Raw genomic sequence first — 24,632 nt, 5'->3', positions numbered from 1 at the left:
ACTGCCTAACACATACTTCTGAACTAATGCCTTAAAAAAAAAGGATTTATGGGGGTGCCTGGGTGGCTCAGCTGGTTAAGCGTCTGACTCTTGACTCAGCTCAGGTCATGATCTCACACTTTGTGGGTTTGAGCCCCGTGTCTGGCTCTGTGCTGACAGTGCAGAGCCTGCTTGGGATTCTCTCTCTCCCTCTCTCTCTCTGCCCTACCTCTCTCTTTCTCTCTCTCTCCCTCTCTCTTTCAAAATAAATAAATAAGGGGTGCCTGGGTGGCTCAGTAATTTAAGCATCTGACTTTGGCTCAGATCATGATCTCATGGTTTGTGAGTTTGAGCCTCATGTCGGGCTCTCCGCTGTCAGTGTAGAGCCTGCTTCAGATCCTCTGTCCCCCTCTCTCTGCTCCTCCCCTGCTCATTCTCTCTCTCTCTCTCTCTCTGAAAAATAAATGAACACTAAAAAAGATAAACTTAAAAAAAATTTTTAAATTTAAAAAATACTTATTTTATAGTTATTGAATAAAGCTTATGGGCCTTAAAGTTTTCAAATGATGTCTCTCAGAGTCAATGGTCCTCAATGGAAAAAAGTTTCCTGTTTTTATTTCATATCCTATACGTTCCTTTCCTTGAATCCTATAGTTAAGTTATCTCTCATCCATCTCTTTTCGGGAATAACTGTTTTTCCCATTTTTTTATTTCCTAGCATCTTCGTCACTTCTATTATTCTCTTGTTAGACACTTTTTCATTAAAATGAAAACATCAGCTGTGTGCTCAGCTCTGAGATACTGTTTCCATCCTTGAGAAGTTATTGTGAGGAGGGCAAAGGTGTTGCTTTCTGTTCCTGAGACACAATGGTGTGTTCTTACACGATTTTATGTTTCGAAGGTTTAACATCAAGCTATGTGAACACGAACCTTTTTTGGCCTTCCACGTCTCACACAGGAAAGCCGAGATTATGTCCTTTAGAAGAACCACAAAGGACATAAGGCGCAGCCCAAGCAGAATTCTTGCACGGATCTAGCACAGACCTTCTGACAACCTGGCCTTCCCTCATATGGGGACATGTACACGCACTCACATTTCCAATGAAACTACTTAGTCTAGTTCCTCTGCTGTCCCCAAAACGGCCGCCATGACTGATACTTACTCTGGGATGTAGAAAGATTGGAGAAAGCTGACTTTGTTCGACCTGCTAACCATTCCAGGCTTTCATGCATGTTGGCCAAAGCTTTGAGGTCACTGACATCACGGAGGATGTCTTGCGGAGGGATTAATTTGTCACCCAGGTTCCCAATAAGAACTTCTGACTCCTTACCAAAGGCTGCCCTGAAAAACAAATCAGAAACATACTTCACACACAGCGCAGAAAAGAGAGGGGGTGGGCAGTACTTTTTAAGGCATGTCTAGCACTGTGTTACTTGTTATAGTTGCTATTTCATAGCATGCGATCTTTCCTATAAGTTTAGCAAACTACCGTATACCTGCTTAAAATTACTCTAATTGGAGAAAGATGGTTCTTAGAAGAATGAAGTTCCCCTGACGCTTATACCTTCAACAGGAACCGGCATGGACCTGACCTAGACAGTGATGGTCGCTGGGGATGGCTTTGATGGCTGCCCTCTTGTGGGTACGTCCTCGCCTCTTCTGTTATGGATGTTGCTGAACAACATTAAAAATGTACACGGTTGAAGGTTATTGTAATACATAAAAACCACCAAGTTAATCAGCTAGAAAATGTTTTAGAATGTTCAAAAGCAAAGAGGGTCCAGCCTCTTAAGAGAGCAGATTATAGTTCAGATGGACAGGCCTCGTTCATTCACTCGTTTACTTGCTCTAAAAGGGATCTGAAGCGAATGAACTACAAAGCATCAAGCTCTGTGTTGTTCGAAAAGAGAAACCAGTAAAAATCAATGCTGGATCCTCTGGAAAAATAGAGTCAGGTGGTCTTCGCACAAATCTGTGTCCTCATGACAGTTTGGTGGTGGCGGGGGCGGGGGTGCTGAAAACCCAAATTCTGTGGGCTCACAGAAGGAGGGGGCAGAGGGGCCCCTGAAGACCATACAGCACTGCCCTTGCACATGTGCAGAAATGGAGGCCCAGAGGTGAACCGTTTTGCCCCAATAACACACAAGGGGCAGAGCTGGGACTCAGTCTTAATTCCCACAGTGCCCTTTCTTTCAAAAAGACAGAGGGCTGATGTGACAGAAGACGACCGAGGACGCTAGGGAGAAAAATCTGGTCTTTTAGGGCAAGTTCTACGCAGGTGAGTAAGCAGGGTTGCGGCTGGTGGAGGTTGGAACAGGCACCTGGAGAGTTTTCTGTAAGTCCCAAGGCTTTTGAAACCTCAGAACACCTTAAGTGAGCAGGAGCAAAGGGTTTATTTAAGTAGAACAAACCGAATGAAGTGTCCAGCAGACAGTGATTAGTAGCAGCTGACATACAGTCAGAAGGATGCTTAATTGACACATGGGCCCGTAGGGCCCAGCACTAGAGCAGACGCTCCACGTTGAGAAAAACGCCTGCTGTGAATTAAATGCTTCATAAAAAGGGTTTATGCTGCCAAGTAGTGACTCGCCATTAGGCTTTTTGTTTCAACGGAGAGTTTCGGACATTTTCGAATGTTTCGCGCATTTTTTAAGGAAGTCATAATTGGCCGAGTCGGGTAAGCCGTGGTCCCAGAGGCAACACGTAGCCAGCCCAGGAACCTCGGAGCGTGCGTACGAGCCTTTACGCAGAGGTCACGTAAAAAGGTTTTGGGGTGGGACCCAAAAGTTTGCGTTTCTAACTCGTTTCAGGCCCTTGTCTGGGAAGCACGCGTTCTTTGAGCACAAAGAGTTGCAGCCCAGGCTTCAAAGTCAAACCAAAGACACATCTGGGGCTGAATTCTCAGTCTGTCATTCACCGTGTGAATCGCCTTTGCTTCTCCGAGCACCGTTAGCTAGGGGCGGTAGTGGTGTCCTCATAGGAAGTAACGTAAAAATAGAGGGGATTTAAAAAGTCTTTACTGGGAAAATTTCAGTAATTACACACGCAGAGAGAAGCGTACAATAACCCCCCGTGTAGCCAAAGCTCAGCTTCAATTATTAGCAACTCATGGTAAGCCTTAGTTCATCTATCCTCATCCACTCCCCATCTGCCTTGGAGTATTTTTGTTTGTTTTGTTTTGGAGAGAGAGATTGAGGGAGCTTGTGCCCACGCACATGAGAAAGCGAGGGTCAGGGGTGGGGAGAATCTTGAGGAGGCTCAGTGCTCAGTGTGGAGCCTGACGTGGGGCTCGATCCCACGACCCTGTGATCATGGCCCGAGCAGAAATCAAGAGGTGGATGCCTCGGTGGTTTCGTAGGTTAAGCATCAGACTCTTGATTTCAGCTCGGGTCACGATCTCATGGCTTGTGAGTTCGAGCCCCCAGGTCGGGCTCCACGCCGATAACGCAGAGCCTGCTTGGGATTTGTTCTCTCTCCCAAAATAAATAAATAAACTTAAAAAACAAGCAAACAAAAAGAGTCGGATGCTCAACCAGCTGAGCCACCCAGGCGCCCCTCTCTTTGTCTTGCAGTATTTTGAAACAAATCATTCAGGTGATGGTAAGTGCATGGAACTTGGTGAAAGGTAACAAGTTGTAGTTCTATCACTCTGGCCTGTTGAGATGGCTGGTTTATTTAGTGCCAACCCAGGGTGCGCTACGATGAATGAATTGAAATAGGTGAGTGATCAGAAGTAAATAAATTAGATCTCAAGGGCTCGTTTTACAAGTGGGGCCTTGTAACATCACAGCACATATCACTGTGTCTCACAGGCCAGACTTGCCAGAATCTCCAAGACGTAAATTGCTGTGACAGAAGCCCCTGGTTGCCGAGCCAGTATCCATGATCCCATATGCCTTCTTAGTAAAAGGACCCTGGTATTGTTGGGGTCAGCAACGTATGCGACTTAAAAACAAAACAAAACAAAAACGCCCCTCAATTTCCCCGCCCTTGCGGCAGATGTAGCTCTAAACCGAAACCAGGAGGTGGGCTTCCAGGAAAGCTCTTTGAAGAGTCTTAGCTGGCAGGGGCCTCTTTTGCCTCCTCCCTTTCTGGAATGCAGTCGTGCTTCTTTGAACATCAGGTGCGTATGAGTATGAAAACAATGCTCAGAATGATAGAGGCCCAGGTGGGTGGTGTGCGTGCCCCAGTGTCACCACGGAGCTGCGATACGGCCGGAGACAACGCACTTCTGGGCTTCAAGTTATGGGAGGGACAGCGAAGCCCTATTTGTTTAAGCCACCGCTATTCCAAGTTTCTGCTACCCGCAACGAAATGCAATTTCTAACTGACACAATGATCTAATTAGCATACATGATGTCACGCTCAGAGAACTTTTCTGAATTTAGATATCCCTGAAATCAAGTTGCAGGGAAAGGCAAAACAATGTCTCCTCCTTGCTTTGAGCCCAGCAGACAGTTATAATATCTTCCCTGTGGCTGTCACTCAGTCAAGTTGTAAATATTTAGTTTTCTTAATCTGTCCTTACGTATCAACTCTCCCAGCCCCTTAATCATCTTTGATAGATGCAACACAAAAAAATGCCTCTGAGCTGGGTGGTTAAAAAGCAACAGGGGAGGCAAACAGCTTTGAAAATCAGGCTTGGAGGCATTTTCATGCATGTAGGTGTAACCCTGGGCGCAACGTGACAATCAAGACAAATGTATTTATGTGGAAGTCTAATGTGCTTGGGTGGGGCTCTCTGGGCCCTGGGCATGTCTGTGGTGCACCTTCCAGCCCTGGATGCCTATCCCATTTCCCTTTGGCTCACTGCGATTTGCTCAACCTCCTCCGACGGGAGAGCAACAGACTGAGGAAAACACAAACTGCCTCATGTTGAATACATAGCAGACATCTCATTTGACAGGAATCCATAATCACCCCCTAACAACCTGGAGAGAGCACAGAAACCATGACATTGAGGATAAATGATTGACAGCTAAAACGATTTCACACAAGAAATCATTCCTTCGAGGATTTGTGGGTGTCAAAGAGCTTGGTGGATGGTTTTTACGCGTTACAATAACCTTAGGGGATGGCTTTAGTTGCTCGACTGTGGATCTTTTTCTAAACCCTCTAATTTATTAAATAAATTATGGTATATCCACACTGTGGAAAGCTATGCAGTCATTAGAAATTATATAGTAAAAAATACTTGCTACCACAGAAAAATGTTTCCTCTGGCTTATTTTTAGCCATGATCTGCAGCCGAGTAAAACAAGCTGTTATAAAACTCTATGATATTAAAAAAGAAAATGATTATGTATCTATATGAACTAAAAAAGACTGGACTGGATATCTACACACCAAGACGTGCGCTGTGTAACAAGATCATGCTTTGTGCATCTCTGTATTTCCTGTATTTTCTCCAGAGAACATGTATACTTTTTAGTTAAAAACAAAACCTGGGGGGGCGCCTGGGTGGCGCAGTCGGTTAAGCGTCCGACTTCAGCCAGGTCACGATCTCGCGGTCCGTGAGTTCGAGCCCCGCGTCGGGCTCTGGGCTGATGGCTCGGAGCCTGGAGCCTGTTTCCGATTCTGTGTCTCCCTCTCTCTCTGCCCTTCCCCCGTTCATGCTGTGTCTCTCTCTGTCCCAAAAATAAATAAATAAAAAACGTTGAAAAAAAAAATTAAAAAACAAAAACAAAAACAAAAACAAAAACAAAACCTGGGAGGGGCGCCTGGGTGGCTCAGTCGGTTGAACGGTTAAGTGTCCGACTTTGGCTCAGGTCATGATCTCACAGCTGGTGGGTTCGAGCCCCGCGTCGGGCTCTGGGCTGACAACTCGGAGCCTAGAGCCTGCTTCAGATTCTGTGGCCTCCTCTCTCCACTCCTCCCCTGCTCAGGCTCTGTCTTTCTCTCTCAAAAATAAACATTAAAACCAACAAACCCAAAAAAAAACAAAACAAAAAAACACACCGAAGTTGGTAACCCTACCACAAATGAATGAGAAAATCTTTCAAAGGGCCATTTCAAGAATTTTAGCATGGGAAATTGGAAGGCACGGATACTATAGTTATTTTAGCCAAACTGGGAGACAATGACCAGTCGGCTGGTCTGAAGGCTGGTGTGGGCTGTGGCTCCAGGTTTGCTCAAGATGAGTCAAGATGAGACTCAAGAGGGTCTCACTGCCAGAATGCCTACCACCCAGCATCTAGGCCAATATTTCCAGATCCAAATTTCTACTCACTCTTCCTCCCCTGCTTGCTATGTAAGCACATTAATTAAGGAGCACATGACATATATTTGAGTGAAACGGCAACAGAACAATCATTACCTTGAGAAGGTGAAGTAACAGAAATTCAGAAGTAACAGGCACCCGCTAACTGCCCACAGACCATTTGTCAGAGCCGGGAACAGGAATCAGAACTCAAAAGCTGTGTGTTTTAGGAACCGGGGCCCGTGTGAGGCGCCACCTTCATCATCAGGAGGCCAACACGCTCGCGTAGGAGCCCATGAAAACCACAGAAGTGTCGAGCCTGTTAAGCTTAATTTTAGCACACAATTATAATCTTTAAAAGCTTGATCTGACAAGAATTCATTTAGGAGATTTTGCCAAGAGTGTAAAACCTGTTTAATTTAATTTTACCACACAATTATAATCTTTAAGGAGGTCTATCTGACAAGAATTCATTTAAGAGAATTTTGCCGGAGATGCTGAAAATTGTCTCCGTTTAGTCTTTAAATAGTTCTGTTATCCGCTGCAATCTTAGCAAGGCAAAAAAAAAAAAAAAATCTGCATTTTCAGCAGACTAAATGCATTTCTGAAAGAAACACTGCAAATAGTTTCAACATGATTGACCTGCAGATCTGGGCTATGTTTGATCACATGACATTGTATACCCAGACTCACTGCTTGCTCTCCCAGCAAATCTCCCCCAGTCTCCCACCGCGGCTTCACCCCTGCCGTGTGAGAACTGCCCCAGGAGTCAGGGAAACCCTGCCAGAGTGCACTCCTCTCTGATCCAGGACAGGGCAGGGAGGAACCAGGACTGGCTCATATAGCGAACCAGACTCACGCAGACTTCTTGCACCTTCTAAGGGGCAGTGTTGTGCCCCCTTGCTGTAACAGCCCCTCGACTGGAATGTTTCCAGAAGTACTGCTTTCCTCAAGGTCTTCCTCAACAATCCTGCTAATCCTGTTCGACCACGTTTCTGGCCAAGGAACTCATTTTGCAGCAAAAGAAGTAAGGCAGAGCTGATGCTCCGGGAATTCCCGTCTTGTTGCATACCCAATCCCCCGGGGGTGGGGGGGGGGTGAGGGGGGTGGGGGGGGGGGAGCTGGCCTGATGGAAGGGTTGGCCTATGTAGGATTCAGCTATGGTCCAGCTGGAAGGCAACACCTCTAAGGCTGGAGTGCTGAGGGCCTGACTCAGAGACCCACATAGAGTATTTTTCCCCCCAATGACAAGAAAATATGGGTCTGGGGACTAAGGAATAAAAGTAGCAATGGGCTCTCCTCTCTTATGGAGGGTCTACTCTTGCCTCACCCCCCCATCCCCCCCACGTGGCACTAGGCCACTTTTCAGGTGTTCAGGAAGGAAGGTCTCCACCAGAGGATACAACAATGACCACATTAAATTGGTAGCAGAGACTGTCATGTGGTTTTCTGGGCTTCTCACTACTGAGCCCGCAGGCAGAGAGGCGTTACTTTGATGCCTGGAATGACGGGCCTCAATTGCCAAGAGGGGGACATGTGTTGTTGCTTCTGCACAATCAGGGCGGGCAGGACTACGTCAGATTCACTGGGCTCCATCTGAGTGTTTCCATGGTCCATGGTGAAATTAGTGGAAAAACCAGGGCAGCCTAATAAAGGCAGAGCTGCTAAGAACTCAGGTCTCTCAGGAACAAAGGCTCTATTCAACACATCCAGGTGGAGAACCCTGACCACCTGAGGTGCTGGCAGAGGGCGAGGGCACCATGGAATGGGTGGTTAGAAAAAGGAAGTCCTCAATATCATCTGCTGCTTCTGACCAGTTACAGGGGCTGTGGCAGCCTGCATATTTACGCACATATCAGCCAATGGTTTCTTTTTGTTTCCCACTCCCCCTACTACATTTTATTTACAGTAAAATATACATAACATGAAGCTGACCATTTAACCGTTTTTAAGTATACGGTTCAATGGCATTAAGTACACTCACCACGTGCCATCATCGCTATCTCTTTCCAGAACTTTTCCATCATCCCAAACAGAAACTATTCCTATTAAACAGTAACTTTATTGCTGGACGGCTGGATCATAGGGTGATTCTGCGTTAGCTTTTTCAGGGACTACCAAAATGCCTTCCACAGTGGCTGTACCATTTTACATTCCTACCAGCAATGCACAGGGGGTTCTAATTTCTCCATAAACTTGCCAAAATGTGTTATTTTCTGGTTTTAAAATTTTTAATTAATTTTTAAATAACAGCCGTCCTAATGGGTGTGAGGTGGCATCTTCCCCACTCGTTTTATATGAGGAACTGGTAGTGATCAACATTCCAGTTTCATTCAGAGGTCACCAGATTCGAGAAGTCACATCTGACCTGACCAGGGAGGACACCGGAAATCCTAGACTTGAGATTAACACACTGAGTGATGAGACAGACTCTCCCTTGTAGGCTGTTTTCCAGGTTCTGACAATGGGAGGCCCTAGGTCGGGGATGTTGACGGCCAAAGGCAAGGTGAAGGCAGGGCACTTATCCCCCTCCCTCTCGCCTTTGGGCGATGTCTCTGGCAACAGATGCATCTCCTTCCTGGCTCCAGATCCTACCAGGCCCCAACTTACTTTGGGTGCCTCTGTGTTCTGGTAAATGCCTCTCTCCTTTGGCATTCTGGCTAAAGGGAGATTGTGGCTTCTTGCCGGTGGGTTATTGTAATGTCCCTGTTTGATACATCCTTGTTAAAATGTATAACCAATTCCTTGCATTAAATTCTCTTGGAGGTAAATAGTTGACATGGTTTCTGTTTTCCACATTAGACCTTGACTTACATAAGACCCAATAATGATGTCTTACCATATTCAATGCTACTGGGGATGGAGTCAATTATTTGGCTTGGGAATTAATTAGTTCTGTTGTGTAGGCAGAGAAACTGAGATTGGTTAAGGTGACCTGTAGGAGATCACTTAGCCGTTATCTGTCGGAGCCTAAACCGATGAAGGTTATAAAAAGGTCAGGTCATCTACCTCGATTCCTAATAATACCGACTGATTCTATTGAGATGTGACAATGACACATCCATTTATCACTTCTGCTTTTTACAACTGCTCAATCTTCAACCCTTTCAAAACTTAATTTGTCTGTGTCAAAAATAATGCGGGTAGTACCATTCTGATGGGTTCTTTAATCAGGTTTTCAAAAACTGTTTTTCTAAGATGATCTTGGCTAAACCCTCATAAATAAGAATAAAATGGCCCAGTTATCCTGATTACAATATTATTTTTTTTCCTCCTAGAAAATGCTAAAACTCATCACTAAGTCTCCCCTTCAATGGTTTTGCATGCATGTTCATCACACACTCTCACGTGAGTAGCTATTTTTCACATTTAATAAGTAATTGCTCTTCTTTAGAAATTTGTCTCCATCAATAATCACAATCAAGGATTTTTGTCGTTGGCTTTCTTTGCCTACCGTTCCTCTGCCTTGTAAAAACTTGCAATGCTCTGGCCTGGCTAGATGGGGCTGAGAAGTCCACAAATCTGTTCAGAGACAGAACTGGGAAGGAGTCCGGGAGGGGCCTTCTCCACAATCAAGGTGAATATTTCAAATATCAGCAACTTTTCTGCTCCTGGGTCCTGCTTGGGGCTCAGAAGAGCATTAATTCATTGTTACTTTTTTTTTTTTCCTGGTCGCAGGGAAATTGTAGTTTCTGGGTTTCTACTCCTGGATGACAGCCAGGAAAAATTAATCATGACCATCTTGGGGGCGGGGGTGGGGGTTTGACCACCAGCTCTTTCTCTTGTTTCTTTAAATCTGGTTGCTCACTGAGACAGGCACCAAACACTAGACTCACGGATTTCTGATATTCTGGCACTGAGAGGGATCTCGGCGGGTAGCATAAACCAGTGGTCCTCACTCTGGCTGTACCTTAAAAGCTTAACTAGTAAGCATAAACAAAATTCCCCATGCCAAACTCCATGTGCAAAAATTCTGATCTAATTGGTCATGGGTGGGGCTCAGACATGGACATTTTTAAAAAGAGTGGCTTTCCTGGAATATATTTCCTATGTTGTAAAATTTACCCAGTTAACACGAGCAGTTCAATAGCTTTCAGTCCATCACAGTGACGCGACCATACCACGATGCGGAACATTTTCATTACCTCAAAAACAAACGCTGTCTGTACCCATTAGACTTTATGCTTAATTCCCAACCCCGACCCCCCAGCCCCAAGTAAGCATTACTCTACTTTCTATCTCAATAGATTTCCCTATTTTGGACTTCATCTAGGATTCCTATTCATACAAAAGGAATCATACGGTAGGTCGTCTTTTGTGACTGACTTCTTTTACTTACCATGTTTTCAAGGTTCATCTGTGTTCATTTCTTGTATTACCAGATAATAGTCCATTGTATGGATATGCCACATTTTGTTTATCCATTCATCAGTTGATGGACATTAGGGTTGTTTCCACTTCTAGGCTATTGTGAGTATTGCTGCTATAAGCTTTCATGTATACATCTTTGTGTGGGGGTGTGTTTTCATTTCTCTAGGTATATACACCTGGGAGTGCAACTGGTGGGTCATATGGTGACTATCTTTAACCTTTCAAGGAAATATCACATTGTATTCCAAAATTGCGGCACCATTTTCCAGCTGTATATGTGGGCTCTGATTTCTCGACACCCTTGCCAACTGTTGTTATTATCTGTCTTTTTAAAAACTACAGTCATCTTCGTGTATGTCAAGAAGCATATATCTCAGTGTAGTTTTGATTTGCATTTCCTTGATGGCTAATGATATTGAGCATCTTTTCGTGTGTTTATTGACCATCTGTATATCTTCCTTAGAGAAATGTCAATTGTGATCCTTTGTTCATTTTTTAATTGGGTTATTTGTCTTTTTATTATTGACTCATCCATTTGTTAGCAGATACATACGAGGAATCCACCATTACCCAGGCTCTGTCTTAGATCCTGTGGTGGGATCAAAACCCACTAGAATAATTTCATAGTCCGCTAATATGCCATAACCCAGAGTTTGAAAAATACTGTGTTAAATTGTGCCTGGCTCTATGAATGTGTTCCTTGACTGGGTTTCCCAAAGATGGTGAACATTTATGAAGCATTTTATAGGGAAACTAAAACACACAGAGGAAGATGTGTTTATTTGCACACTGTAGCAAAAGTGTGAACAGTTTTTGTTCTTAGTTTACTGATCAGGGCCATAATAAGCCACACTGCCCCTCACAAGTTACAGTAGCATTAGGGTTTCACTTTGCCCAGGGATTCCACAGCCCTCAGTCTTGCTGCCTCAAGACACACAAAAATTACTTCTTATCAAGGAATTGGACTTTCTTGAGCACTCAACTCTCAAGTAGTGCTGAAGCAGGGGAGACACACATCTGTCAAATCTCAGAACAGGCTCTTTTCTACTTTGTAAAACCAAGTCTAATCACAGGAGTCCTTAAAAGTGGAGAACCCTTCCTGGCTGTGGTCAGGGAGAGACATGATGATGGAAGAAGGTCAGAGAGGTGTCATGTTGCTGCCTTTGAAGAAGGAGGAAGGAGACCAAAAAATGAGGGTGGCCTCTAAACGCTGGAGAAGACGAGGAAATGGATTCTCCCTTAGAACGTTCAGAAAGGAATGCTGCCCTGCTGACATCCTGATTTTAGCCCACTGAGACCTGTGTTAGACTTCTAGCCTACAGAACTGTAAGAAAATGGATCCGTGTTGTTTTAAGCCACTAACTTTGTTGTGGTAAATTGTTAATGCACGCATCATACAATGAATATATGTGGTAATGATGTGCATGTGTTAGGCAAGTGCCCTTGTCCTTGGGAGATGCACGCTCAAGTGTCTAAGAGTGAAAGGGCGCCATGTCTTTAGCCTACTTTTGATGGTTTGGCAAGAGAGAAGTATGTGCATTTATTTCGGAGAATGGAGTAGGTATGGCGAGATGTGAACGGTCAGTAAATCTAAGTCAAGGCATACATGCATTCACTGGACTGTTATTTCGACTTTTCTGTGAATTTATCAGTAAAAAAAAAAAAAAGTTTAAGTTCACGAAAAACAAAAAAAGCGAGAAACAGATGGATAATTGTGGCACTTTTCAAAATCACTGCCCAAAACAGTTTCTAGGAGAGCAATCTCCTAGGAATCACTTCCTAGCTGGATCCTTTGACAGGGCTTTTTAAGTTTCTTGCCAGTGCACCGAGTTTCTGAAAACGAAGGTTCAATACAAGGTATAACATAACATGTATGAGGACGCTTTAACGTGCCAAATTAAAAACTTGAACAATATTACTAAAGCAATCAGAACTGTTGCGAACTGTCTTTGCCACTCTCATTTCAAATCTGGAGAGAAAAAATGCAGAACGACAGCCAGTTATGTTTTGACATGTTTAATCCACGCAGGCATAAATGCATAATTTCTTCTGTCAGTCCATCTTTCCGTCCTTGTATAAGAATTCTGGAGTCGTTTATGTGTTGTGTTCTTAAGGGTGAGCACAGAAAAACTATTATGCTCAGATAAGTCTCTTCTCGAAAAAAATGGCTTAGAGCCACCAAGGTGATGGCGGGGCAAAGGCACCATTCTGCTAAAGGCAGTTTCACCTCCATGAGGGTTCCCTGTCTAAATGAGAGCCGTGAAACCATCACCCTTTTCATCATAAAGCCTATAGAGGCTGGGTTGGGAGCAAAACACTGGGGTTCAAATAGTGAGTCTCTCTCTGATTAGAGGCCAAGATTTTAATCACAGGTCAATGTAAGTGACTGGGTGATGAGTCCCAGTACACTATGGAAATTCATTATGTACAAACAAAACACAATAAAACAAACCTCTGATTCTATTTGACTCAGAACTGCATTGTCATATGACCAAGAATTCTTTAAATTTTCTCTATAATTATAGTTTAATTTCTCATTTTTCTTCTCTAGCAGCATTTTATTCTTTTGCCTGTATTACTAACAATATATTCTATACATCAAACAGTTGGCTTGTTTATTTCTGGCTAATTTCCTATCGCTAATGTAAAACTGCAGCTCAGAATATAGGTGAACAGTTAAGTATTTTCACTCTGCTATGGGATGAAATGTATTCCCCCCACCTCCCGAAATTCATGTTGGTAAGGCCCTAAGCCCCGAAGTGATTGTATTTAGAGATGGGATCTTGGAAGGTAATTAAGTCATGAAAGTAGAGCTCTTATGATGGGTTAATACCCTTATATGAAGAGACATGAGAGAGATCTCTCTTTCTCTGACATGTGAGGATATAGCAATAAAACGGGCCTGTGCGAGCCAGGAAGAGAGCTCTTAATTGGCTGACACCTTGATCTTGAACTTTCCAGCTTCTGGGACTATTCAGTTAAACAACTATTCTGTTGTTTAAGCCACCAATCTACGGTGTTTTGTTATGGCAGCCCGAGCTAATACATACCCCCTACACTAAGACTCCTATGCTATCCTTTCTCTTGTTTCACTCCAGTACTTGTATATGAAGTAGTCCATGAGTATAGACATCCTTTCATTCAACAAGCATTTACTAAGCAACCACTGTGTGACTCATTCTAGGCCTGACATTCAATACCCAAATTCTAGACCAATGTTAGTAGTTAAGTACTCTGGCCATTAACCCTATACCTTTGACATCAGTGTTGAATCCTAATTTGACTAGGAACTTGATTTCAAAAGCCTTTCAGGCACCCTCTGTTTTTATGACAACGTTTTTCTGGAAAACAATAGTCATAAAAGAATTGACCGAATTTTCTTATAATATCAACTTAATAATTAAAGGCTGTGATTCAGAGATATCAAAAAAATGATGAATGTTTGCAAAAAACATTGCAAAAAAAATTGCAAAAAAAAACATTGCAAAAAAATATGTCATAAATGTAAACATACTAAAACTAGAACCCTCAGTACCTAAAACATTATGCTAAAAATGGACAGAATGCACTAGGTGTACTGATTACACAGAGGGCTCCATCTACTCTAAAATATAAATTCACAGTATGAATATACGATTCTCCTGAACATTCAGCATGGCCTAATGTAGTGTACGTACGTACACACACACACACACACACACACACACACACACATACACACACACACACTCGCTCACTCACTCACTCACTCTCCGGCCTGTAAGTTCTAGAGAGGAGGGAGAGAGGTGCAGAGTCATTTAGAGAGGACTGTCATTTAGAAAGGAAGGACAGAGGTGCAGAGAAGTGAGGGAAGCTGGTTAAAGACACAGAGAATTAGGGGCAGAGTGAGGATGAACCCAAAGCTGAGTCTCCAGGGTTTCCCCACATTCTGTACCCCCTTGTTAGACCCAAGGAGACGAGTACACTGATGTAACAGTGGGTAGGGAGAGTGAAAAATTCCATGGAAATTAATACTGGGTTCTAACAAGCAAAGAGCTAATTGTGAACAGCACATTATTTTCAGGCTGATAGCACCTGCTCAGTGTTCTGATATAGAATCCACTTGGAATAAAATTGCATTGAAGCGCTGTTAGCTTGGAACAAGAATGTCTCCTTCTTTAGCCAAGCTACTCAAATAAGCCTGGCTACTAAGTTTTCTTTGTAGGATGTTGTCAAACAACACTGAATATAAACAATGAGGCACAAGGTTTTTCTACAGGTGCTAGGACTTCTGAGGTATGCAGTTTAGTTTTCCATTAAGAACATTTATTAAGCTTCAAAACAGATGATCAAATATAGGATTAAAATAACCAGTAATTATAAGTTGAACATACACTTTGGTTTTTTAACTACCAAGAATGATTACAGATTTAGAAATCAAAATTCATGTACCATTGAACTTCCTCACCGAAATATTCCAGTTCATTGATCATTCTGGTTATTTCTCAAATTGCCATACAATTTCCTTTGAATAATCTAAATCTACGCTGAGCAGAGACAGGAAACAACTGATCTCAAGCAAAGGCAATGACTCCCAAACTAAGCAATTAGGTGGCCGGTCTTCAAGGTAGCTTTCTTGGAACAGAGAAGGGGAAGGAACTGATGAATGATTGGGGGGCTCAGGGGTTTTAGGAGGAAGACAAAGAAAGAGATGGGAATGCCTCAGGCAAAGTGAGGTAATACAGAGAAGAGTAAATGCTTTGCATACAATTGGCAGAAAAGTGAAGCTGGTTTAAGATTAAGATATTTTTCAGGGATGGGGCGCCTGGCTGGCTCAGTCGGTTGAACGTCTGACTTCGGCTCAGATCATGATCTCCCGGTTCGTGAGTTCGAGCCCCACGTTGGGCTCTGTGCTGACAGCTCGGAGCCTGGAGCCTGCTTCGGATTCTGTGTCCCCCCTCTCTCTCCGCCCCACCCCTGCTTGTGCTCTATCTCTGTCTTTCAAAAATGAATAAACATAAAAAAAAATAAAAATAAAAAAAATAAAAAAGATATTTTTCAAGGATAAAAAAATGTTGGAAGGCAATGTGTTCAGATTAGTGAGCTGGCAGTCAATAGTAACAGGGTTTGAGGATATGTGGATTTTTTTTTAGTCAAATAAAAAATTAAAACTAAGTAACAATTACTCGTAGTTAAATAATCTATAATGCTGAGCAACGATTCCCCTGTCCTACTCCTACTCATCCTTAGTCCTGTGACCCTAAAAAAAAGCACCTACAGCTTAAGAAAACAAACAATTTCTGTTCCTATTTCTTCCAGTCGTTATATCCACCTCTCTACATAACCAATGGAAACTGCTACTTGCTGATGTAGTAATTTTCCACATTTTGATTCTGACCACTCTTCTTCCCTCCTTCAATTATACCACTCCCCGTTCCTGATGCAGTTATATTATTATTTTTAATGTTTCCACTGGTCTTTTATATTTGTACACATATCTTTACCTCTAGCAGGACTCCCTACACTACAAATTGCTTATTTAACTACCCCCCACCCCCCACCTCCAGACTGGGAGCTCCTTACCCAGAAGGAAAACGGGAAGGGGCGCAGAGGGGGAAAGGGTGCCCAGAGGGAAATGCTGGAGTGTCAGCTGATACCTGAGCTGTGTGTCTTGCAAGCTGAACAGGATGGGAGTACAGGAGGCAGGGGTGGGATAGGCAGAGGGCATTCCAGGAAGAGTAACGCGCATGGAAAGACACACAGGTAGGAATGAGCACCGTAGGCTGAGAAGCAGAGAACGTTCAGTAGGGAGAAAGGGATGCTGGTGAGAAGGTGAGTGGTCCTCAATCAACTGGCAGGGACATCAGCCTGCAGCACAGAGCTGGGGAACGACAAGAGCAGGACTTTTCAGCGGTGGTTTTAGACCAGCTCACTGCTGGCTGGTGTCTTAGGAACACCTCTTCCGGTTCCTACCCCAGGCTAGGTAACAGATATCCTTCCCTCCACAATGGCACAGAACATCATTCTCAGCCTCTTTCTGAAGGGCTGCGTGGGACTAAATCAGGGAGATTATTTGTTCTTTGATTAAGATTCTAAGTGAGAGAGGAGAATGGTGTTAAATGAAGTAAAATCTAAGTTTAAAAAGTTAAATAATTCTATGATCTGAAACTCTACAAAAAACACAATGTAGAAGATGCTCTATTAGTGACTTTGAAATAACACTAATGAATAATTATAATCCTCAAATAATTGTCTAAATAGGTTAGCATTTATGGAATATATATAGGGGAGATTTTAAGTGTTTTTCCATTTACTGCCGATCTTATGCTAACAAGAGTGATATCATTATAATATAATAACAAAGTGCCTAATGCAATCGTCCTGAACATTAATTGATATGTTTTGTAGCTGAGTCTCCAGTTAATTACCTGTCTTTCTTGTTTAATTTTGAGATTTAAGTCTGCCTCTCATCCATTCTTGCCTGGCAATGCCCTACATCCATCTATGACCTTCATCTTGTTTAAATGAGGGGAAAAAAACATTTTAGCAAAGCATTTTCTGCCCCTGTACTTAGTTAATATATTCATATTTTCTGATTCATCTTTCCTCTTATAATTATATTTTTAAAGTCATATTAAGCCTGCAGAGATAGTGGAATAAATGTCTCCATTCTAATGAACGTCTTGTTCAAGCTAGCTAGTCTATTTTTCCTGCACTAGATTTTTTTACTTGTTCCTTCAATTCATCTGAAGATTCTTCAATAGCTGTAGCTACTGGGAACCTTTTAACAGCTGTTGCTTACGCTTATCTTGAGAACCTTTTAAATTTCCCAGTGGAATTGTTACGAAAGTTATTTATGCTCTACTTTACTCATACCATGTTTCATCTAAACATATTCCTAAACCTACTAGGTTTCTGCCTCTCTGTCTAATCTGAGCGGGCTGAAGAAACCAAAGAGGTATAAAGACCTACCGAAGGCAAAAGCAAAGTGAAACACACTAATTAATGGCCATGCGGAGACTGGAAACTAGTGAGCTTCTAAAAGGAACATATTCCTACATGGGCAACCTTTACAGGGGCCACAGAAGGCATTTTCTCCCAATGAAGATACCGGCTCACCATTCTTTACATTTTACTCTTTTCATTCGAAGAGTGGGGGATTCTTCCTATTTTTAAATTCAGCTTCACGCATTCCACATTTATTGAGGATCTGTGATGTACTACTAGGGTCTCACAGAAGGCAGGTGAATATGCAAACCTCCTTTCTGCTTTCGCTCTGGCTCTTTTCTTCCTTAACCATCCAACGTGGAACTCACGCCAAATAAAATGTCAGGAATGGTCTTGCTCTTTGAAAGTAATCTTTTGCTGTTCTTTAATCATACCGAGTTCCAAATTTCATAAAACAACAAAAAGCACCCTTAATGAACACAGCACTCACTTGATTCTCCAGATAACATGAAAAGCTTATCTTTTAAAAAACTCAGTAACTAAAAATAGCTAAAATATCCTTAGTCTCTCTTCCCTACTTAGGTCTGCATCACACTCTATCTGAACCTACATAATTTCTTTTATATCATTTTTGTATTTTCATCCCCTCTGTGTCCTCTTCTTTCAACAATGATTCTTTTTCTTTTTTCTTCTCTTTGATGACAAACAATAAAACTCAGAGAATTCATAACAATGTCATATAATGAATACTAATAATTGCAAACTAAATCTAGAGTAAAAGCACCTGTATGATAAATGTCTGACATTAGCATATAATGACTAGCAAATCAGTCGAGATTATAATGATCAATGAAAATGAAGGAATACTTCGAATGTCCCAAACTGTAAACTCCTGGTATATTTTTAGGCTGGTGGTTTGTAGGGCGGTAGCTCTGAGAGTAGACCACTTGGGCTCAAATTTTAGTTCTGTTGCTTAGTAGCTCTGTAAATCTGGGGGACTTAATTTCTCTACACCTCAGTCTTCTCATCTGAATGGGAATAACTTACCTGAAAACTCACAACATTGCTGTACGGTTCCGGGCACTGTCAACTCTGATTGTTGTGACTGTTGGAACCGATTGTACAATCTTCCATCATTTGTCTTTCTGCCTGCTATGCTTCAAGACTAACTCGTAGGCTTTCCATATTCTTTGACTTCTATCACCTGAAAACTCTGGTCCTGGTCTCGCCAAACACATTTATCTACTTAAGGATTTTCAAACCTAGCTCTCGAGAAAGGATTCTTCTTTTTGAAATCCAGGGTCCCTGAGTGACATGGGGGTTAGAGGTTTTGGGGGACAGTCTTTCTAATACATACGGCCTGCTCCAATCCTAGACAATCCCTCCTCACCCCTGTTACTTGTCCCAACACCTTACCTCTTTGGTTAATTACATCTCCAGGAAGCGGGACTGCTTTTATTAGTAGATATTCATTGATCCCAAAAGGATAAATATATACATATATATGACAGGTGCAAAGACAATAGGCTAGAGAGCCTGCTTTCAGCTTCTTTGGGAAGAAAGGGATATTTGCTATTTTTCCTTTTTCTATTAAAGCCCTGGCTTGACCTATTTTTCCCCCCTCTATTCAAAGTTAAACCTGGAAATAACGCACTTTATTTTTTGGTTAAAGTACAAGAATAGGAAAGGGCCTCATTTAGTAATGAAGGGAATATAACCTTTATTCAATGCAAAGGGCACTCGATTCTATACTCATTCATGCGCCAAATAGCCCTCTGAGCTTTAAAAACTAATTATAGGAGGGGAGTGTGACTTTTCAGTCTTTTTGGCCCCCGCCATGCTCCACGGTACTCTAATGTGCTAAATCAAGGCTCTATCAATTCTACCACATTGGAATATCAACAAAGGGTGTTCACTCTTACTTATCTTTGCTCTCAACTTCTAATCAGAATAGAGAATGTGACAGTTTAAGAGGAAAGAATCATAAACAAAAGATTGAAAAAAATTACTTTTCTATTGTTGAAGTACATATAATTTGTTTTCAAGCTATGTCTACCTGCAGAACCATGGGCAAATCTCTCGGGCACAATGTTCAGCAAAATAAACCCGATGCTATGATTAAACGTATATAAAATTGGGGGCCATTCAAAACTGATCTATGGTGATACAAGTCGGAATAGTGCTTTTATCTTGAGGGTAAGCCATCCGGGTGCTAGGAAGGTTCTGTATTTTGATCTGGGAGGGGGTTCCATGGGTATAAACACATATAACATTTCACTGAATTACATACCTAAGGTTATACTTGACTTTATATATACTGCCTTGACGTATATTCAGGTTCACCAAAATTTTTTTTAAATGTATGTATAAGTGGTTTTGCCTTCAAATTTTAGATGGAGAGTGGTAAGATTCAGTGAGCAGAGCGTGAGTAAGAAAGCCAGGACCCCAGTCTAGCTCTTCTAAATCAGAAGCGTGAGGTGGTGCACAGATCCGTGGCTCTTTGGATTGGCATCCTCTTTTCTGGACTAGAAACTCTTTCTTTTGAGCTACTTAAGACACTAATAAAACTAATTGAAAATCTCTTTGCAAACGTAGAAGACAATTAAGGGGTTACAAAATAATAAGCCGAGGAAATAGGAAGAAGATTTACATTCATTTAAAGTAACCTGAAAAGTTGAGGAAAATAATTTATCCTCCAGAAATTACTTCTAATAAAACTATTCAGGCTATAGATATGATTAAATGGATACAGTTAAAGAGAAGGTGTGCCAATATGCTTACCCAGATCTCTTAAAAATTTGGCAGCAGGAAAATGAGACAGTAATACTAAGACAGGGGGAGCCTGTGGCCCGACTTCTGTGCCAAGGTCAGTTTGATTATTCTTACTCGAGGCTCCAATTAATCAGTGTCTTAATCATTCTTGACCTCTCTAGATAGAAAAAACAACTCATGAGGCTACTCTTTGTGCAATTATTACCATGACAATACAATCTAAAGTAAGGGTAAGTATATGGGGCACCTGGGTGGCTCAGTCAGTTGAGCATCCGACTTTGGCTCAGGTCACGATCTCACAGTCCATGGGTTCGAGCCCTGCATCAGGCTTTGCACTGACAGCTCAAGCCTGGAGCCTGCTTCGGATTCTGTCTATCTGTCTTTCTCTGCCCTTCCCCCTACTTGCTCTCTACCTCTCTCAAAAAGAAATAAACATTAAAAGATTAAAAAAAAATAAGAGGAGGAGTAGAGAGCAGGGAGAGGAAATAAAAATGCAAGAGTTTATAATTTACTTCAGATGCTGTGGAAAAATATATTCAGCACAATAAAGGTTTTTGAGAAAAACAGCTCTGTGACTTTGGTATAAACAAGGATTTCTAAATACCTGTCTATCTCTAACAAAGGAGTTGCATCCTGATATATAAAGAATGCCTACAAATCAGTATGGAAAAGACAGACAATGTAATTGAAAATGAGCAACAGATGTGAACAAATATATTACAAAAGAACATATTCAAATGGCTGGTACATACATAAACACATAAAAAAGGTGCTCAACTTCATCAGTCACGAGATAAATGGATATTAAACCACAACAAGAGACCTCTACCAATACAAGAAGGCTAAAATTAAAAAAAAAAAAAAAAAGGAAATATCAAGTATAGATGAGATATGGAGCAACCCGAACTCTCATACACTGCTCTGAGGGTGTAAACTCCTCCCACCACTTTGGGAAACCATTTAACAGTGTGTACTAAAACTCAACACATGAATATCCTGTGACGAAGCAACTCTACTCTTAGAACATAGCCAAAAGAAATGTATACATATGGCTACCAAAATACAGGTAGTAGAATATTTATAGCAGCACTATTTGAAATAGTTCCAACCTAGAAATGCCCAGGTGCCTATCAGCAGTAGAGTAAACGAATGCATGCACACACACACACACACACGTAATAAATTAAAAAAAAAAAAAAACTTGTGTATTCACACAATGTAATACAATACAGACTATAGAGTAATAAGGATCTATACACAACAATGTGGAGGAATCTTGCCAACATGATGGGGAACAAATGAAGCCAGCCACACAAGAATATATAACTTCATGATTCCACTTACATAAAATACAAAAAAAGATTAAACTAATCTCTGTGTTTAGAGGTCAGATAAGGGCAACTTTTGGAGATGCAAGTAGTGACTAGCAGGAAGCATGAAAAGGCTTGTTGTTGCTACTGCTCTGTTTCTTAATTTGGGTACAGGTTACACAATAAAAAGAATGAAAATATACCAAGGTGTGCTTTTGATATATGTTCCTATATCATAATATTTGGTAAAAAGTAAACTACAGGTAATGTAAACAGAGAGATGGAAACCCTAAGAAAGAATCACAAGGAAATTCTGGAAATCAAACACACCGTAATAGAAATGAAGAGCATCTTTTGTGGGCTTTTCAGTAGACTGGGTATAACCAAGGAAAGAATCAATGAGCTTGATGAAATGTCCATAGAAACTTCCAAAATTGAAATCCAAAGAGAAGAAAGAATGAAAAGCCAGAAACGAATATCCAAGAACCGTGGAACATCTAAAAAATGTGCACAATGGGAATACCAGAAGAAGAAAGAGGAGAAAAAAAAAAAAAAGTAACAGAAGACATATCTGAAGCAATAGTGACTGAGAATTTCCTAAAACCAGTGACAGACATCTAAATAGAGATCCAGGAAGCTCAGAGAACATCAAGCAAGATAAACACCAGAAAAAAAATCTACCCTTAGTCATACAATATTCAAATGGCACAAATTCAAAAACAAAGAATAAAATCTTGAAAGAAGCTTGAGAAAAAAAATTACCTACTGAAGAACAAAGATAAAAATTACATTAGACTTCTCTTCAAAAACCATAGAAGCAGAAATAATGAAGTGAAATATTTAAAATGTTAAAAGGAAGAAATCACCAACCTAAAAAATTTGTATCCTGAAAACTTATTTTTCAAAAGCAAAGAAGAGGGGCGCCTGGGTGGCTCAGTCGGTTAAGTGGCCGACTTCGGCTCAGGTCATGATTTCGTGGTCCGTGAGTTCGAGCCCCGCGTCGGGCTCTGTGCTGACCGCTCAGAGCCTGGAGCCTGTTTCAGATTCTGTGTCTCCCTCTCTCTGACCCTCCCCCGTTCATGCTCTGTCTCTCTCTGTCTCAAAAATAAATAAACGTTAAAAAAAAAAAAAAAGCAAAGAAGAAGTACTTTTTCTGACAAAAACAAATTGAGGGAATCTGCGATCTCCCATCTACTTGCTGGATGGGATTGCTACCCAAATTACGAATCACTAAATGAAGCCAATTTTTAAAAACTGGGGGAATTTGTCACTAGCAGACCTGCCTTACAGAAATGTTAGAAGTTCTTTAGGGGCACCTGGGTGGCTCAGTGGATGAAGCCACCGACTTCAGTTCAGGTCATGATCTCACAGTTCATGGATTCGAGCCCCACGTCAGGCTCTGTGCTGACAACTCAGACCCTGGAGTCTGCTTCGGATTCTGTGTCTCCCTCTCTCTCTGCCCCTCCCCTACTCACAATCTGTCTCTCTATCTCAAAAATAAACAAACATTAAAATAAATAAAACACTTTTATTTATTAAAATAAATAAAACACTTTTATTTATTAAAATACATAAAAAAACAATAAAATAAACAAATAAGTTCTTTAGGGAAAAGGAAAATTATTTAGTTCTGAAACTTGGATCTACATTAGGTAAGGAAGAGTACCAGAGAAGGAATCAATGAAGGAAAATAAAACCTTTTATTTCTCGTACTCTTAACCTATCTCTCAGATAACAGTTTTGTTCAAAAGAATAATAACAATACATATAGTGATTATTGCTTATGGTGAATGAAATTAATGAATGGCAGCAATGTCATAAGGGATGCAAAGGAGGAACAGGGAATACTTTGTTATAAGGTGCTTGCATTACCCATGAGTGGTAGAGTGTTATTTGAAAGTGGAGTTGAATTAGTTATAAATGTATACTGCAAACTCTAGGGAAACCACTAGAAAAAAAAAAGGTAAAAGAAAAGCATAATTTATATGCTAAGAGAGGGGAAAAAGTAGAATCATATAAAATACTCAATTAAAGTCAGAAAGCAGAAAAGCACGACCCATAAAAGAAAAACAATCAGTAAGTTGGACATCATTAAAATGTAAAACTTCTGTCCTACAAAAGAAGCTGTGAAGAGAATGAAAAGCAAGGCACAGATTAGGAGAAAATCTTTGTAAAACATGTATCAGATAAAAGCGTCCAAAACATGCAAAGAATTCTTAAGACTCAACAATGAGAAAACACCACCCAATTAAAAAATGAGCAGAGGGGCGCCTGGGTGGCGCAGTCGGTTAAGCGTCCGACTTCAGCCAGGTCACGATCTCGCGGTCCGTGAGTTCGAGCCCCGCGTCGGGCTCTGGGCTGATGGCTCAGAGCCTGGAGCCTGTTTCCGATTCTGTGTCTCCCTCTCTCTCTGCCCCTCCCCCGTTCATGCTCTGTCTCTCTCTGTCCCAAAAATAAATAAACGTTGAAAAAAAAAATTAAAAAAAAAAAAAATAAAAAATGAGCAGACATCTCAACAAAAATATATATACAAATGTCAAATAAGCATATGAAAAGAGGCTCAACACCATATGTCATTAGGGAAATATAAATCAAAACAATGAGATATCACTTACACCTATTGGAATGTACCAAGTCCAAAACTTAGCACCAAATGCTAAAGAGGAATTCTCCTTCACTGCTGATATGGGGAATGCAAAATAGTACCACTTTGGAAAACAGTAAAGATTTTTTACAAAACTAAACATACTCTTAGTGCATGATCTAGCAATCACATTCCATGGTACTTACTCAAATCAATCAAAAACTTACACCCACACAAAAACCTGTACACAAGTGTTTACAGCACCTGTGTTTATAATTGCCAAAAACTTGGAGGCAATCAAAATGTCTTTCACCAAGTGAACAGATACGAAAATCCTATAGTACATCCATATAATGGAATATTATTCAGGGATTAAAAAGAAAAAAGAGCTATCAAGCCACAAAAGACATGGAGAAATCTTAAACACATATTGCTAAGCACAGAAGCGAATCTGGAAAGGCTAGGATTCCAACTATATGATATTCTGGA

The 24,632-nt window shown here is 41.3% G+C and overlaps 1 protein-coding gene across 2 annotated transcripts in view; it reads right to left on the bottom strand.

The window, feature by feature from the left end:
• Nucleotides 1–24,632, bottom strand: part of EXOC4 (exocyst complex component 4) — a 766,053-nt gene that overhangs the window by 119,927 nt on the left and 621,494 nt on the right. Inside the window, exons 14-15 of one of the 2 annotated variants that reach the window (XM_045495681.1) lie at nucleotides 1,143–1,321; nucleotides 1,066–1,068 (exon numbers count right to left, since the gene is read on the bottom strand). In XM_045495681.1, coding sequence (XP_045351637.1) covers nucleotides 1,066–1,068; nucleotides 1,143–1,321 — 182 coding nt within the window. The remainder of the gene's footprint in view (nucleotides 1–1,065; nucleotides 1,069–1,142; nucleotides 1,322–24,632) is intronic. The other variant, XM_045495680.1, reaches the window with a different exon arrangement.

The sequence above is a fragment of the Leopardus geoffroyi genome, chromosome A2 (assembly GCF_018350155.1).
Source record: "Leopardus geoffroyi isolate Oge1 chromosome A2, O.geoffroyi_Oge1_pat1.0, whole genome shotgun sequence".
NCBI lineage: Eukaryota > Metazoa > Chordata > Mammalia > Carnivora > Felidae > Leopardus > Leopardus geoffroyi.
Note: the sequence above shows the minus strand (reverse complement) of the source record. Positions and strands in the feature narration are given on the sequence as shown.